Source organism: Erpetoichthys calabaricus, chromosome 8 (genome assembly GCF_900747795.2).
Source record: "Erpetoichthys calabaricus chromosome 8, fErpCal1.3, whole genome shotgun sequence".
Lineage (NCBI taxonomy): Eukaryota > Metazoa > Chordata > Cladistia > Polypteriformes > Polypteridae > Erpetoichthys > Erpetoichthys calabaricus.
In genome coordinates, this window is record NC_041401.2 from 35,207,095 (window position 1) to 35,223,083 (window position 15,989).

Sequence of the window (15,989 nt, forward strand, 5' to 3'; positions counted from 1 at the left end):
ACAGCTGCATTCGTGCTAGCTACAGATGTTTCATTACGGTCGCCTGAGCAGGGACGTGTGAATAACATATGGAAGCAACATGTCGCCATATGGTTTATTTTGCTTTTCGCCGTCTAGTATATCAGTCATACACATTCCGAATGAAATTACCGTGACACCAGCAGGCAGTGGTAGATTTCCTAGAGCGAGTTAAACAGCTGTAGATTAGATTAGTATGATAGATGATACTAACTATACCTTTCAATATCCCTATGATGACCAAAGGCTTCTGCTCATCTGTAAAATATCATCATAGTTTTCAGCTTCTACATTCATGGGGAAAATATGAATATCTAATTATAACGCATGGACAGTTTTTTTTTTTTTTTTTTTTTTACACGGTGTACAGAAGAAATCTAGTTTGACATTAGTATAAATTTAGTTTCATTAACTATCACATACCATAAACTTTAATTGTTATCCCTAAACTGGCCCATTTATGAATGACCGAGGGTGAATGTGCCCTGAGATGAACTGGTGCCCCATCCAGAGTTGATACCTGCTTTGCTGTGATTGGCTCTTATCCTGTCACTCTGAACTGGCTACTAGATTAAGTAAACTTAATAATGAATGGAGGAATGGATAAATGAGGATGGGGGTGGTAGAGTTGGAAGGTAGTAAAAATTTCCAATAAAACTAAGAATTTGCCTTGGCTTTATGGTTATATGCACGTTGAGGCATTCTGTTGTTTATACATATATTTGTATCCATCTAAACATATTTATAAAATTAAGATTTTTTGAACAAAAAGTCACTGATGATAATTTACATTTTAAATTTTATTTTTGTATTTTTATCTGGTGATTTGGCTAATGTAATAACCTGAAGTATTGAACAGAGAACACAATGCCAATATCCTGTATGTTTGTGTTCGAATTACACAGTTCTTTATTATTGTATTCAATGTGTAATGACCATAGTAATAATGGCAGGCATCACAGACACTTGCATGTTTGTTTTTAAACATGGACTGGAACAATTATTTTTCTTTGTGTTCTTGTTGCAAGTTATAAATTTCACTGTTAACATGATGAACTAATAAATACCAACTTTGTAATCTAAAGCATTACTAGTTTTCATTTTTAAAATTTTATTGTAGTTTTCACTGTTTTATTTTGTGTACTAACATATTTTTTCAGTTGGTGAAATAACCTGATGAGTCAATAATTAAAGAAACAGTTAAAACGGTCACATTAAAAAAAATCAGTATTACACTTGATTAGATTAACATATACTGAGGGTTTACATTGCTTTTGTAAAGTATCAAATCTACATGAAGTATAATATTGTGATTTGGTGTATATTTCATAGAAAGTTAATAACACAAATGAGCACATTCACAGTGCAGCATCAAAGTATAGAAAAGCAATCTTTTAAACTGATAAGGAAAATTCATTCATTCAATTTTATAAATTCATCATTGGATTTTGTTTCTACCATTCACATACTTATTTCACTTATTTAAAAAAACATGGTTAATGTCATTTATATGTCTCTGATCCCTTTTTGCATGTTTTTCCCTATAAACTTTCTTATGTAGTGCTTCTTTTTAGCTTAATCTTATTTATTTTGTCTTTTTTCTCTTTCTTCATCATGTAAAACACTTTGAGCTACATTATTTGTATGAAAATGTGCTATATAAATAAATGTTGTTGTTGTTAACATACTGACTGCCTTGAGGTATCTTAATACATTTTTTTCTGTCAGTTCAACATTTCGTACTTGGGAAATAACTTTGTACCTCTGATTTGATTACACTTGATTAGCTCCCTCCCCAGTAATGATTGGCAATTAAAATATGCATATAAATAAGGTACTTAGTAATTCAACTGTTCAATGGGCAATTAAATTGCTTAATTGCAATTTAAACTCTTAATTGTAATTGGCAAATGAATAACTATATAGATTTAGGATATTATACATAAATACTTTATTAAATCTGTTATTCACAATTAATCAGTCAATTAATTAATTGTTAGACTGTATAAAAGACACTGATATAAAATATCAAAAGACAGGTGGTGGCTATATTTTGAGTTGTAGTGTCTTAACAGCTAGTCATTTTTTCAGTAAAACAAATTATTCTGACAGCCTTATCATAATTTACTTCATTATGCCATACTCAATGAACATTTTAATACAAATGTCATTAACATTGTGAAAGAGTTTTTAGTATGGCACAGCAAATAGTATTGCTGCCTCATGGAGCAGGAGATCTTGGTTCAATTTTCAGCCCTGTCACTATTTACATTATCTGGGGTGCTCCATGTACCCTTGTGGATTTTCTTGGGATACTCTTTAAAGAATGTGAGTTAACGTTAATTGATGTCTGTAAAAACTGACCTGTTATAAGTGAGTGTCAGTGTACACACAAGAGTGCCCTGGCCTAGACTGGTGTCCTGCTTGGGTGTATCTGCAACCCTACAATGGGAAAAGAAAAAAACAGGTAAAGATACATTAGCTGTTATTTATTATATTTCTGATACCTCATAAAACTTGTTAATATTGAATTAATCAAAATATATGCTGCTCTTTCTTTTTTCACAAACGTACCAATTTTATAAATTATTGGTATGTACGTTTGAATTTTTTAAATTCTTTTTTAAAATTTTACTTTTTAGAAATGCAGCTGGCTTTTTGAATAAAACATCACTTTTTTTAAAAATGTGATTATAAAAATTTATAGAAGTAAAATGCAAGGGTGGAAAATTAATTCAGTGCAGGGCAATTAATAAACTTTGTTGTTCTATACACTTCTGTACACGTTTTGGTAAAGATTTTATAGGTGAATATTTTTACACTTTAAGCCACCAAATGTAGGTGCCTTTTTTTCTCTGACTATATTTGGATTTTTAATCCAGTGGAGTATATTAAAATGTACTTTTTTATATTTCATCATAGATTTTGACTGTGTAAGTTATACAAATAACAGCATATTATCACATTTGGTATGGGTGTTAACAAATATAAATATCTTAATTCTAATTGTTCTACTGTGTTATCCTTCATTCCCACAGTTCCTTTACACTTGAAGTTACCCTAAATATGGATACTCGTTTATAGTAATACTACCTTTTCTGATCAGTCTGTAACTGCATTATTTATAATTCATTTTAATAACAATACAATGTTATCCTCAGGTTATAAGGTTAACAAACAGTACTTATATGGGCAACATGAAGAATTGTTTCTTGAATGTATGAATATTGCGTGTGTACATCCATATTTATATATGATTCTTATATATATATATTTTTTTTTGTTACAAATGTTATATTCAATATGTGGCGTATTCATGGAGGTTTTTTGGTGTCATGGAATCACTAGTCAGTGGGAGAAGTGCAAACAAGAATTTCGTCATACTTGGTACACATGACAAAAAACTTGATCCTGTTGATGTCACTGCAGAAAAAGAATAAGTCGATAAATCAGTTGTATTATAATGCTATATTATAAAAAATAAATATATAATTTTCTGAAATACAATGAAAAATTATCTATGTATATCATATTAGCTTCTAGTACATTTGTGATGAATCAAAAATCTTTCTCCTTAAGACCTTTAATTGAGGATACGAAAAATGACCAGACAGTATAAATATTACTTTGTGTTTAATAAGCAACTGAAACTTCTGAGTTCAAAAGTAAAATTCTTTATTTTTGTAAAAATGAAATACAGCACATTCTCAACAGTCATTGTGTTATACAAATTTCATGCAGATTACCATACTATTGTACAATATAAGGGAGAACAGGATTTTCACATTCAGTCATTCATACCAAATCTGTTTTTGGATCCAAGAAAAATAATTTAAGTTCAACTTGCTTCTTCATCACAGTCTTCTAAATCTGTCATTGAAACTAATATAAGCTCCATTATGTATCTTGCAGGGGGACATTATGACAAATGTGTCTGAAGATAATGTGCAAACTAAATGTGTTAATCTGAAATACAACAAATATAAAACAATGTTCATCTGTGTCCCCAATTCCATCATACTGAATATACATGTGTGACATTTTTATTTTGTCCTAACCTTAGTCTTTGTGTAAGCCCTTATCTTCTTTTCTTGAAAACTGTTATGTGCGCAACCTACCATTTTATGATGCAGTTGCATACTATTTTAGTGGAATTTTAATGAGTAATGCTAAACTTTCCCTTGTCAATAAAACTGTATGTTTTACAGAATTTTTACACAATTTATTGGGTTACAGTTTGTTCACAGGTAAAAGTTATCAGTTGTGATGAACATATGACTACTATATGAAACAAATGTAATATCTCAAAAATGTTTCACATGTATGTGCTCTGTTTGCCAAAATATTAAATTGTTTTAGTGTACAGTCCTAGAAAGCATTAGACATAAGTTGTGCTATTGTATATAGCATGAAGGTCGATTAACCATTAAGGTTTACAGCATGTCTGCAGTGTATAATACTTATTTAAGGTTTTATGAAGACATACATGGTTAAGTATATGTTTGCAAAAAAGGACCTTTCTTTCTTAAGAGTGGACTTGAATTTAACGTTATCACATTAATTACTGTGCAACTTTGTTTCCTTCCTTGTTCCAATTGTACTACTTGAATAGTGTAAGATACAATACAAATATTGAATATATAAAACTCACTGCTCAGACATGTGGTGAAGATATTAATGAAGACACCCATTATTCATCAAAGAGCAGGATCACCAAATGAATGACAGGCAGCTGTGGAAATCAGCATCCCCTGCTGGAGGCAGATAAGTACAATTCTGTCAAAGGACATTTTGTCGTCTTTTGAGCACGTGGAAATCGTTCAGAAGGGCGAACATCTTGTCTAGCTGCTAGTCAAAAAAAAAAGAACCCTAAATTCCAAGGGGGTACTAAAATGAAAGTCTCATGAAATATGAACTTGTGCACAACATTCCGGACATTACGCACGTAAATATCCATGAGATGAATGAAGAGGACAAAGTAAACATGTTTTGAAATTGTGGGAGCCTTAGTGAGTTTGATAAAATAGAAAATACTAGTACAGACTTCACTTTTTAGTGCATAATTTAAAAAAATGTACAAGGCCAGTAGATGAGTTAAGGCCAGAAAATGACAAATTGAACTTCCATTCACCTCTCGTGAACTTGTATAATTTGAGTAAATAAAAAACAAAATTTTCACCCCCATCTTTAGTTCACCCACATTATTAATTTTTAAAACACCTTCAGACAATGGCATATTAGTGATCGGAGTGAATGCAAGCCAATGTTTTCTGCTTCCAATGATTATTTAACCACTGTTTTTCATCTGTTAAGAAGGCATAAATGACTTGCTTTTTAATGACACGCCTGAGGATGTCCCTTTATTCCCAGTGCTACTCAAGACAGGACGAATGCCACTTTTGAATGAACACCCTAGGTTGTTGGGTAAAAATAATCCCTTTATTCATTAATTAGGTACACTTCGGTTTCCGTCTCCAGTTAAAATAGCCGGTGCAAGCCCAGCCCCATTATAAGATCAATAATGCGGTCCTGGAGTAATAATAATAGAGCTCCGGAGAGAAGAAAAGGTTTGCGCTGCTATTTTTGGCACAGACTCCTGGGTGCGTCAGTAGCGGCGTTCCCTGCGTCACGCACCATTCTGCCGTCCCCTATCACTTTTTCCCTTTCGTTTGACTAAATTGGTTCGCCCACGACAACTGACGCTGCTCTGTTGTTAATGAGCTCCCTCTGTCTGTTCTCACAACACAAGCAGATGGGAAAATTAAGGTAGCAACGTATGAAGACGCACACCTACTCGTTTCAACTTTCTAAACCTGGAAAGGAGGGCCACGCGTGCTATTCAGGTCCGTTAGGTGAAGTAGTAGCCTAGATAATAAAACGAACATTGTGTTTTATACTGGTAATTGAAGTTCAAAGCATGGAATATTCCACGGAGAGTCATGCCGGTGTGTATGTGTTTTTTTTTTATCACTTTAAAAAGAAAAATATCGCAGGTGAAAAGCGCGAGGTGAGTGAGTGGGTGGGTGCAGCATGAAACGAGCAAATGGCCATGTGGAGATGGGAGGATCTTAGCGACTATTCGCTCCTTTCTTCAGATTTTCCCCACGATCAACAGGCATCAGAATAAACACTTCTGAATTAAAAAGGTTATCACCGTCACGTAATCAACATCTAAATGGTGTAAGCAGAAAAAGAATCATTATATATGTATGTATATATATATATAATCCACAGTCACTAATATTCGCGGGAATAATTATCCCAGCATTTCGGAAGTAAGTTTTTAAAAAATTAATAAAAGAAGACTGTCTTAATATTACTTAAAATACTTTTTACAATTTGAAATACTATGTTCAGCCGTAAGAAAAAAAGCACATTTGTGAAGTGTATATCGTTCTTACAGTAAAGCACTAAGTGAATAAAAAATTAATTTTGGAACCTAACAAATGACTAGGGACAGAGGAGAGACGAGAATAGTGACGCAAAGGGGAGGGGTGGGTGTAGCCCACAGACAACGTGTTTTTGCAGCAGGTGATGAAACAGTACCTTCATATGTTAGTCTTCTCTCCATTCGCGTCCTGGCAGAAAACTGTAAAAGTTCGGTCATTTCAAAGCGGGACTGGCTCTCCTATGTAGCGTACAGAATTAGCAGAGCGCAAAGCTTTATGCCGAAAAGTGACACTCGTAAGACTTCAACTGTCCAAGCGCACGATATCCGCACGAGCCCACAGAGCTAACGTTCAAATCATATCCATTGAAGATGTATGTTTAAAAAAAAACGTAAATTTCGAATGTCGCAGACTTATTCCACTGCACGTGCAGAATTACCAGCACTGCCAGATTTCTAGATTCTACTTTTGTTTACAAACATTACATTTTCTGAATAAGTAATACCGTTTCGACAGGGGTGAGAAGGTGAATGGCTGAAATTGCACTGCTACCTTAAAAAGCGGCACATCTAATTACGTCACGTCGGAAATTTACCAAAGCAAGAATTAGCCAACGGTACGGAGCCAGTTGATTGGCTAGTCGCGGCGATGACGTTCGGAGTCTTTAGGTGCACGCTGGCAGCGGAATTCGGCGCTCACATAAACAAAGGCACATTGGAGGGAAGGGCCAGTCTAAGCCGACAGCTCACAGAGTGCTCTGCTGTAGCGGCACTTTCTCTTTTTGTTCCCACTAACTAAGCAGTCATTTCTTTTGCCGCTGTTCCAGAACAACACCAACAGCACATCTACATGGATAGAAAAGGACACTACAGTTAAGCCAGTAGGTATTTATTTTAATTTTTTTTTGCTTTATATCGTGAGATATTGGTGTGTATTCAGCATCACTTGGAAAAGTTGCACCTCAAATTAATTAAAGATTAGGTTTGAGACTTAATGATTAAAGAGGGTGTCGGTAAACAACATTTTATATAATTTGGTACGGTTGTTTTTATGCATGGACGCCAGTGGATGGTATTTATAACAAAATATTTATAACAATAATAACAGTCATCATCATCATCATTAAATTCTATTAATAAGTTATTTTCCTTTATATAACGTGCTTGAATCAATGTTAGAGAAAGTTACTGAGTACTTACGAAGTTTCTTTTGACAACGATATATTTGTCATTATTATTTAAAGCATGTTTACACAAATTGCGTGCAAGTCGGAATACATTTTTGCTGTCTGTTAAATGAAAAAAAAAACAGTTTTATTTGCGTCTGCATAATATTTTATATTGCAAACAAGTGATGTTTTACTAACGACTGAATGTATAACGGTGATTTCTCGGTGTTGAGACACGTGCAGCGCTGATAGTTTATATGTAAACTATGGCTGTCTTATGGCTTTAAACATATGCCCACGTGTTTCCCTGTGCTTGCATGTATGTTTAGATTATGCAATAAAGACACTTTGCGATTACTGTTTGAAATAAGGTTTAAAGGAACTTCCACATGGCATTATACTAATGCATACTTCTGTACTGTCCTACAGTATGATGACAGTGAGCGCGTGAAATTGTAAAGTACGCCCAAACTCTACAGACAGACAGGGTGGTGTATAGCTGCACGGCAGTAAATGTGCATGTTTTAATTATCAATTAATTTATATTTATCGTGGAACTAGCACAAGTGCACTTTAACATTTATGTGGTCATGAAGTCTGAGTTTCTTTGAAGTTCGACTAGAGGTATCTGTGCTAGCAGACCACACGGTCACCCTTTTCTTATAATCAACGTGGAATGGCATGATAAGATGTAGTATTGATACTTACCGAGCAGTTTCTAGTATAGTCGTGTTTTCTTTCTTTCGATTATAGAGTGCCCATGATAAGTGTACTAATTAACTCACTAATTGGCCCTTCGTAATGAAACAGTATTAAATAACAGCTATTGTTCTTTTGTATCTTTTGAACAATAATTTTAGGGACAGTTCCACGGCATCGCGATCTGGATTCTTGCGTGAGGAGCCCTTTCTTTCCTGAAACCTGAACTCCAAAGAAGCACAGACACTGTCAACTTTACCGTCTTTTGTTAAAAGCGGCCATTCAACTGAAGGTATGCTGCAAAACTCATAGTGACAATCAGTTGTGATGTTAATTTTACATTTTTCTTTTATGATGTGTCATAAATGATATATTTAGGGGCAAATATACACATCTACCAGTGGAATCTATTTATATACTTTAAATATGCAGATTTTACTCTCCTCCTTTAGCTTATTTTACAATAACTGAACTGGCATATTCACTAAAATTGTAGTTTACATGTTAATGGAGGTATATTCAGGACATATAGTATTTTCTTAGCAGACTTAATTTCCAGGTGTGCATTCTTTCAGTAAGAGCCTATTTGAAACTGTTTTATTTACAGCCATGCCCTGTGTTCAGGCTCAGTATGGGTCATCACCTCAAGGAGCCAGTCCAGCATCCCAAAGCTACAACTACCATAGCACTGGAGAGTACAGCTCTGATTTCCTAACTCCTGAATTTGTTAAGTTTAGCATGGACCTGACCAACACTGAGATCACAGCCACCACTTCTCTTCCCAGTTTTAGTACCTTCATGGACAACTACAGCAGCAATTACGACGTTAAGCCTCCATGTGTATACCAAATGCCTCTCTCTGGACAGCAGTCCTCCATCAAGGTTGAAGACATTCAGATGCACAACTATCATCAACAAAGTCACTTGCCACAATCTGATGAAATGATCCCACACTCTGGCTCTATGTACTACAAGCCGTCCTCGCCTCCAACTCCTACGACACCAAGCTTTCAGGTTCAGCCCAATCATATGTGGGATGATCCTGGTTCCCTTCACAGTTTCCATCAAAACTATGTGGCTACAACCCACATGATAGATCAACGCAAGAATCCAGTATCACGGCTTTCATTATTTTCTTTTAAGCAGTCCCCTCCTGGTACCCCAGTATCAAGTTGTCAGATGAGATTTGATGGTCCTCTCCATGTTCCCATGAACCCTGAGACTTCTGGAGCCCATCATGTGGCAGACAGCCAAAGTTTTGCTGTCCCTAGTGCTATCAGGAAGCAGACATCCCTTGCCTTTCCTCACAGTCTTCAGCTTGGTCATGGGCCCCAGCTCATGGATAACCAGGTCCCATCACCTCCTTCAAGGGGATCTCCATCTAATGAGGGTCTATGTGCCGTCTGTGGGGACAACGCAGCCTGTCAGCATTATGGGGTCCGCACCTGTGAAGGCTGCAAAGGTTTCTTTAAGGTAAAAGCATGTGTGTGTGTGTGTATGTGTGTGCATATATATGTGTGTTTGTTTTTGTATGTACTGTATATAATACAAAATATGAGAATGTATATATTCCAATTATTAATAAAACATGCTTATAATCAAATCAGTTGATACTGGTAATTCTAAAAGAATCAGGACAGAAGAAAAAAAAAAGCTTTACATATAATTTAATCTCACAAGCCTGCTGTGTTTCTGAAAGCAGACATTGCAATTATTCTTATTTATTGTAAAATCCTGTACATTAAAAATCGTTATTTAATTGTGGGCACTTGTGTGCATTTTTTGACACAGCCTTTTCTTTAGAATTAAATTGGTTGGGACAGAGAACCGTGTCTAAGCTAACCAAGTGGAACACAATTCCCCATGGTAAAATTAAGTGGTCTCTTTATTTCACCATCCTGATTGAATAATCTTATCACTTTAAATAGAGAGGGTCTCGAAGGGATGTAAAAATATGAATGCCCACGGATTTGTATTTACTGAATGTCTACTCCTTCAGCTCCTTGCATATAAAACACAGCTATAAACTGGCGGTTTAGCTGTAGAGTTAACACTATCAATTTTCCTCTATTAAAAGCCCAGCAAAACCCCAGCTGCGGGGCCATTTGTTTTTTTGGACCGATTTGATGCTGTATTTCCTGGAAATTATACACGTCTAATGTCTAATCATGTTCTTTTCTTGTTTTGTTTGCAGCGCACAGTACAGAAAAATGCCAAGTACGTTTGTTTAGCAAACAAAAACTGTCCAGTTGATAAACGGCGCCGAAACAGATGCCAATACTGCCGTTTCCAAAAGTGCCTTGTTGTTGGCATGGTAAAAGAAGGTAATTATTGCTGTATTTTTTTCCCATTCTTGACTTTTTAGTTTTTAAAAAGTTGCTTTGAAAAACTTAATTGCATGTTGTCTGGAACGGTGTGCTGTATAAGGCAGATTTTGATGGTTTGCTTTTGCGAAAAGGACCTATATAACTGACATTTGTCATTCGGCTAAGGGAGCTCTATTTTATATATTACATGGAAATAATGAATGTGAAAGATTTTTAGCAATATAAACAGTTTTTGTTAATAAAGCTGATTGCTGTTTGGAGTTATCTGCTTATAATACGTCAATGGTTTCTATTACATCTATTTCAGTTGTCCGCACGGCCAGTTTAAAAGGTCGAAGAGGTCGGCTACCTTCCAAACCCAAGAGCCCCCAAGAGCCTTCCCCACCTTCACCGCCCGTCAGTTTAATCAGTGCCCTCGTGAGGGCCCATGTGGACTCGAACCCTTCCATGTCCAGCCTGGACTACTCCAGAGTAAGTGACCTTTATACATTAGCACCGATACGCCTTTAAATAAATGTCAGCGTAAAACAAGATGAACGATACCTGTGACACGTAATACAGCCATCACGATCATACATCAGGCTGCACTGATAACAAAACATTAGCAATTTGAAAATACCGGAACAAAATACTAATATTTAATAAAGCAATTGTGATGAAGATCAGTCAGTTGATGTCAGTCGTTTTTAAAAAGCCGGCATATTTTTTTTGTCATGCTATACAAGTTGCGCAGAAACATTTTACGTGAGCCTTTTTGTGGTAATCTATAAGCGCATACCTGCCGCCCTAATTCACTGTTCCCTAGTCATTTTCTTCGGAATAGCTGATTCCGTAATGGACGTTGAGCGGTTTAATTGTTATAAAAACCCGACTCCCCTGCTAGAAAATGGGCTTTGCAATTTCACGGGTTATATATTTTAAAGGACCTCATTAAGCACTTTTTAAATTAAATTCCAGTTTCAGGCTAACCCTGACTACCAAATGACTGGAGACGACACTCAGCATATCCAGCAGTTCTATGATCTCTTGACCGGCTCCATGGAGATCATCAGAGGTTGGGCGGAAAAGATTCCGGGACTGGCTGATCTTCCTAAACAAGATCAAGACCTGCTCTTTGAGTCAGCTTTCCTGGAACTTTTTGTCCTGCGACTGGCTTACAGGTACCCAGTTATAAGATTACTTCGTCTACAAGTCTAATGTAAAGATCAAACCCCTTCAAGCACCGCTGATTTGAATTTTATTAGCTCTCCAATAATTAGGTGCCTCTTAAATCCCCATTTATTACCGCGAGAGTAATTAATTGCGTATTGTTATTAATTGCAGGTCCAACCCAGTGGAAGGCAAACTCATTTTTTTGCAACGGGGTGGTCCTTCACAGACTGCAGTGCGTTCGTGGCTTTGGAGAATGGATAGACTCAATAGTTGAGTTTTCATCTAACCTCCAGAGTATGAATATAGACATATCAGCATTCTCCTGCATAGCTGCCCTTGCCATGGTAACAGGTCAGTTAAAATTTATCACCCTTTCCTTTAAATTACAACATCAAATTGTTTGTTTCTTTTGTTGCGAGTTAATCCGCTGCTATCCAGCAGAGTAACACGTTTCTCGTAGAATAACCAAACGTTTTCTTTTATTGTTGCAGAAAGACACGGGCTAAAGGAACCCAAAAGAGTAGAAGAACTGCAAAACAAGATTGTAAATTGTCTTAAAGATCACGTGACTTTTAATAGCGGCGGCTTGAACCGTCCAAACTACTTATCTAAACTTTTGGGAAAACTTCCTGAACTTCGCACACTCTGCACGCAGGGTTTGCAACGCATCTTCTACCTAAAACTTGAGGACTTGGTTCCACCCCCGGCTATAATTGATAAACTTTTCTTAGACACTTTGCCTTTTTAAAAAAAAACAAAACAAAACAATAATAACAAGCAGTGTCGTGTGAGGTGACTTCAGAGAACTTCCCCGTGGCATAAAAATGCAGCACCTGAAAAGTGCAAGGCTGCCTGGCGAATTTGGTGACCTGAAAACCGAAGCTCTTGACTGACTTGTATACAGACATTTAGCTCGTGGACCATATTTGCAAAAAGAATTACTTACATGTATTTAAAAATGGACTTTACATATAAAGTGGTATATATCTTTTCAAGAAACTATTAAAAGATTTTATTAAAAAGAAATCTAAATAAAACAACAAATCGGGACCGACCCTTCGGGGTAAATGCCACGGTTATTCTCGGTTCATAAAGGAACTATTGTTGACGCAGCATATTACATTCCCTGCAATTGCCCCCCCCCCCCCCCCCCCCTTTATTAATGACCATTTTTCCTGTATGAAGAAATGTGCTATAATGTAAAATATTCAATTTATATATAATAAATTATTGTGATGCGTCCTATGCGTCAGTTTATAAGAAAGTGCATAAAGCGTGTAAATGACCAGATTCAGTTTTGCTTTTATATTTTGTGCCTATATGTTTCTTTTTGGAATCACTGAATGATGTTAAGAACTGTAGTGTTTGGAAAATGGGGACACATGTTATGTTAGGAGCAAGATGCTATAGGCACTTAATGTCTATAATATAAACCTTATCTCGGACACTATGTAGTCTGGTAGATTTTATAAGGATTGGTAGTTTGACACACGTTTTATGTAACAGGTTATGTGAACGTCCACATACTGCAAACTGTATGTAAATAAGAAAGGATTCATAGTGTTTGTAAAACTGTCCAACATTCCTTGTTTGTATGTGTTGTATGTACTGTTGATGTTAAATATAAAAATATATCTTTACTTTGTTGTCGCTATACATTCTGCATGCTGCAGCTTCAGCCATTTAAAGTATCCACAACTCGCGTGAAAAAAAAAAGAAAAGAAAAAAAACTGAGCACTTTGTCATTGCTTTTTTATGTTAAAAAGAAAAGTTAACAGTTACTATTAATGTCTGGGTGATGATTTTGATATTTTCATATAGGGTTTAATTTGTATATTTCAGATTACTGTGTGCGGTACATTACTCAAATCATTGCCTTTTTTTAAATGATGTATCTAAACATTAAAAGCATTAAGTACAGTTTCCGATAAACTTTTCTTTGAGAAAGAAATATTTAATGTTTACAAATAAAACCACTGTTAAAATATGTTGTTTTTTAGCGATTGTCTCTTCAGTTGTAACAGACCCGTTAGCGCCTGCTTTATACTCAAATAACAGTCGTAACAAACATATAATAGTTCACAATAACAATTTAATAAAGTGTCATAATGACGCGCTCTATTAATTCGCCTTTCATGTTTTTGGTTCTGGTTTCTAAATTTACATTTAAAGTACACAGTATCAGAAATGTTTGCTTTTGATATCAATAAATAAATAAATTGAATCTAAGATACATTAATACAGTAAATTCGTAGTAAAGTTCATTTTTGGTAAATACATACATTTAATTTATAATTTAAATTTAGATTTTTTTTCCTTTCTCACCACTTCATTTTAAAAGAAAATTATTTTCACATATATTGTAGGAGTATGTACCTTATAATTTGCAAAACTAAATTCTGGCTGTCGATATTCTTTTTGCTGCCCATTTTAAACACAGTAATGTCTGGAAAACGAACAATTCTGCGTGAGTGGAAGTACACAACTGCATGAAAATCGGAGGAATCCTTGAAATTTGCGTCATCCTAAAATGACCAGTATGACGCATGTTTTAATCATTTGTTTCTGGGTCGTTCTTAGTAGCCTTTTATTATAACAGTTATTCGTTTTTCAGCATTATAGGAAGGTGTGATTTTAAAATTAAATACATAATAAGTAGAGTTATTAATTTAAGACAAGACAGAAGTGTCTGAAACTAAGCCTTTTGGATTTATTGCCGTTTTTTTTAAATTGCATCTTTATTTATTTTGTTTCAAAATTCTACCAAAATGCATTTTTGCGCTTCTTTCCCCGTTTATTAAACAAAGCACGCTTTAAACCGTTTAGTATATCTGAGTGATCTTTTCGACTTCGTTTATACAAAATAAGATGGATTTCTTAAGATAACTTTTAAGTATTAGGAAAAAGTTATATCTGCGCGTAACAATTCTCAATATAATGATGCATATTATTAACAGGCCATTCTTAATATGGCTGCGCCGCCTAAATTATCCGGTCACTTTGATTTAGAGAAACAGATAGAGTGATCAATTCAAAGTATCTTAAGAGTTTCAGGGTTCAAGGATAGTCGACCCGGCAATAAAGTAACAGGTAAGCTATACGAAAACAAAACAGCCCCCCAATCTTGCCCATTAAAGTATTCAGTTCAGTTCAAAGGCGACTTTGGGTATACGGACACATTACTGTACAAAGGAAAATTTAGAATATAGCTGCATATTTAAGAAAGTCTCGTTGAATTCATTTTTATTTTGTTACCTTAAGTTTAATGCGGTCTTTTTTTAAACCAACTTAGTGTTACTGTGATTATGAACTGCGAAGTCTATGTGAAAATATATGTCGCTATGTGAAGGGATTTCCAGTTTTTCAGTTCTCGCACAAAAGTTGGAATCTAAAGTTGGCCTAACCATGCAATGCACTCGTCCGTCCATCCATTTTGTAACCATATCATTAACCATTCACGGTAATGCGGAGTCACTAATCATGCCTCCAGATAATACGAGAATTACCGGCATCTGTACAAATTCATAAAATGTTTCAGAGCAGCACGTTAACTTTAAGTGATGCTATTCACCAGATCGCTTTCCAAATTCTGTCACGGGACTGCATTGTCATCTTTTCCTGGTCCTTCCGTTTTTGGAGTCGCACGTCGGGTGCTCTCTTGAAGATTGTCCGATTTCGCCGATTTCTTGGCTCTTCGATTCACTTGTCATACTCTTGGCGAGTGCCCAGACGCAAGTCAGTCAAGTAAGATCTTAAAGTCCCCCGATTCGTGAGTGTGTTCATGACTACAGGCTTGTGTCTAAAAGTGTATTCGCTAACAGGGATCTACAGTATATGACCTTTAGTTTCAGAACATTTTTTGGTCCGTGCTACATGCAAAGCGACGCAAGGCGACTGAAAGCAAAAGAGTTATGGTAAGACCCGAGGAAAAAAAAAATAGAAAAAGAACCCCAGGAATATTGGGCTAGCATTCCGGGCCATTTGCTAATTCAAAGAGTTAGGTGAGTGGGCGCCTTAACAAACGGACATAGAAATATGGACAACGAAACGAAGATGATTCACGCAGGCTATAACTGTTAGTTTTGTTTAAAATTATTAGCATTTGTTTAAGTCACTGCAGATGTTTTGTATTAGTGAATAAAGTCTTGCACTTGCATTTATTATGTTTGCTTGAGAATTTATAAAGAATGATGTGTTTCTAAATGAATGTCTTCTATTGCAAGGTGTGACTGGTCT

At 35.6% G+C, this 15,989-nt stretch overlaps 1 protein-coding gene across 1 annotated transcript; it reads left to right on the forward strand.

The window, feature by feature from the left end:
- Positions 1-7,018: 7,018 nt before the first annotated feature.
- Positions 7,019-13,740, forward strand: LOC114655454 (nuclear receptor subfamily 4 group A member 2-like). The gene is given in 9 exon segments (XM_028806454.2): positions 7,019-7,287; positions 8,436-8,566; positions 8,882-9,747; positions 10,469-10,598; positions 10,909-11,072; positions 11,559-11,761; positions 11,925-11,952; positions 11,954-12,104; positions 12,245-13,740. Coding segments are annotated over 7 exon segments (1,797 nt in total). The 5' UTR covers positions 7,019-7,287; positions 8,436-8,566; positions 8,882-8,883; the 3' UTR covers positions 12,502-13,740.
- The last annotated feature ends 2,249 nt before the right edge of the window (positions 13,741-15,989 follow it).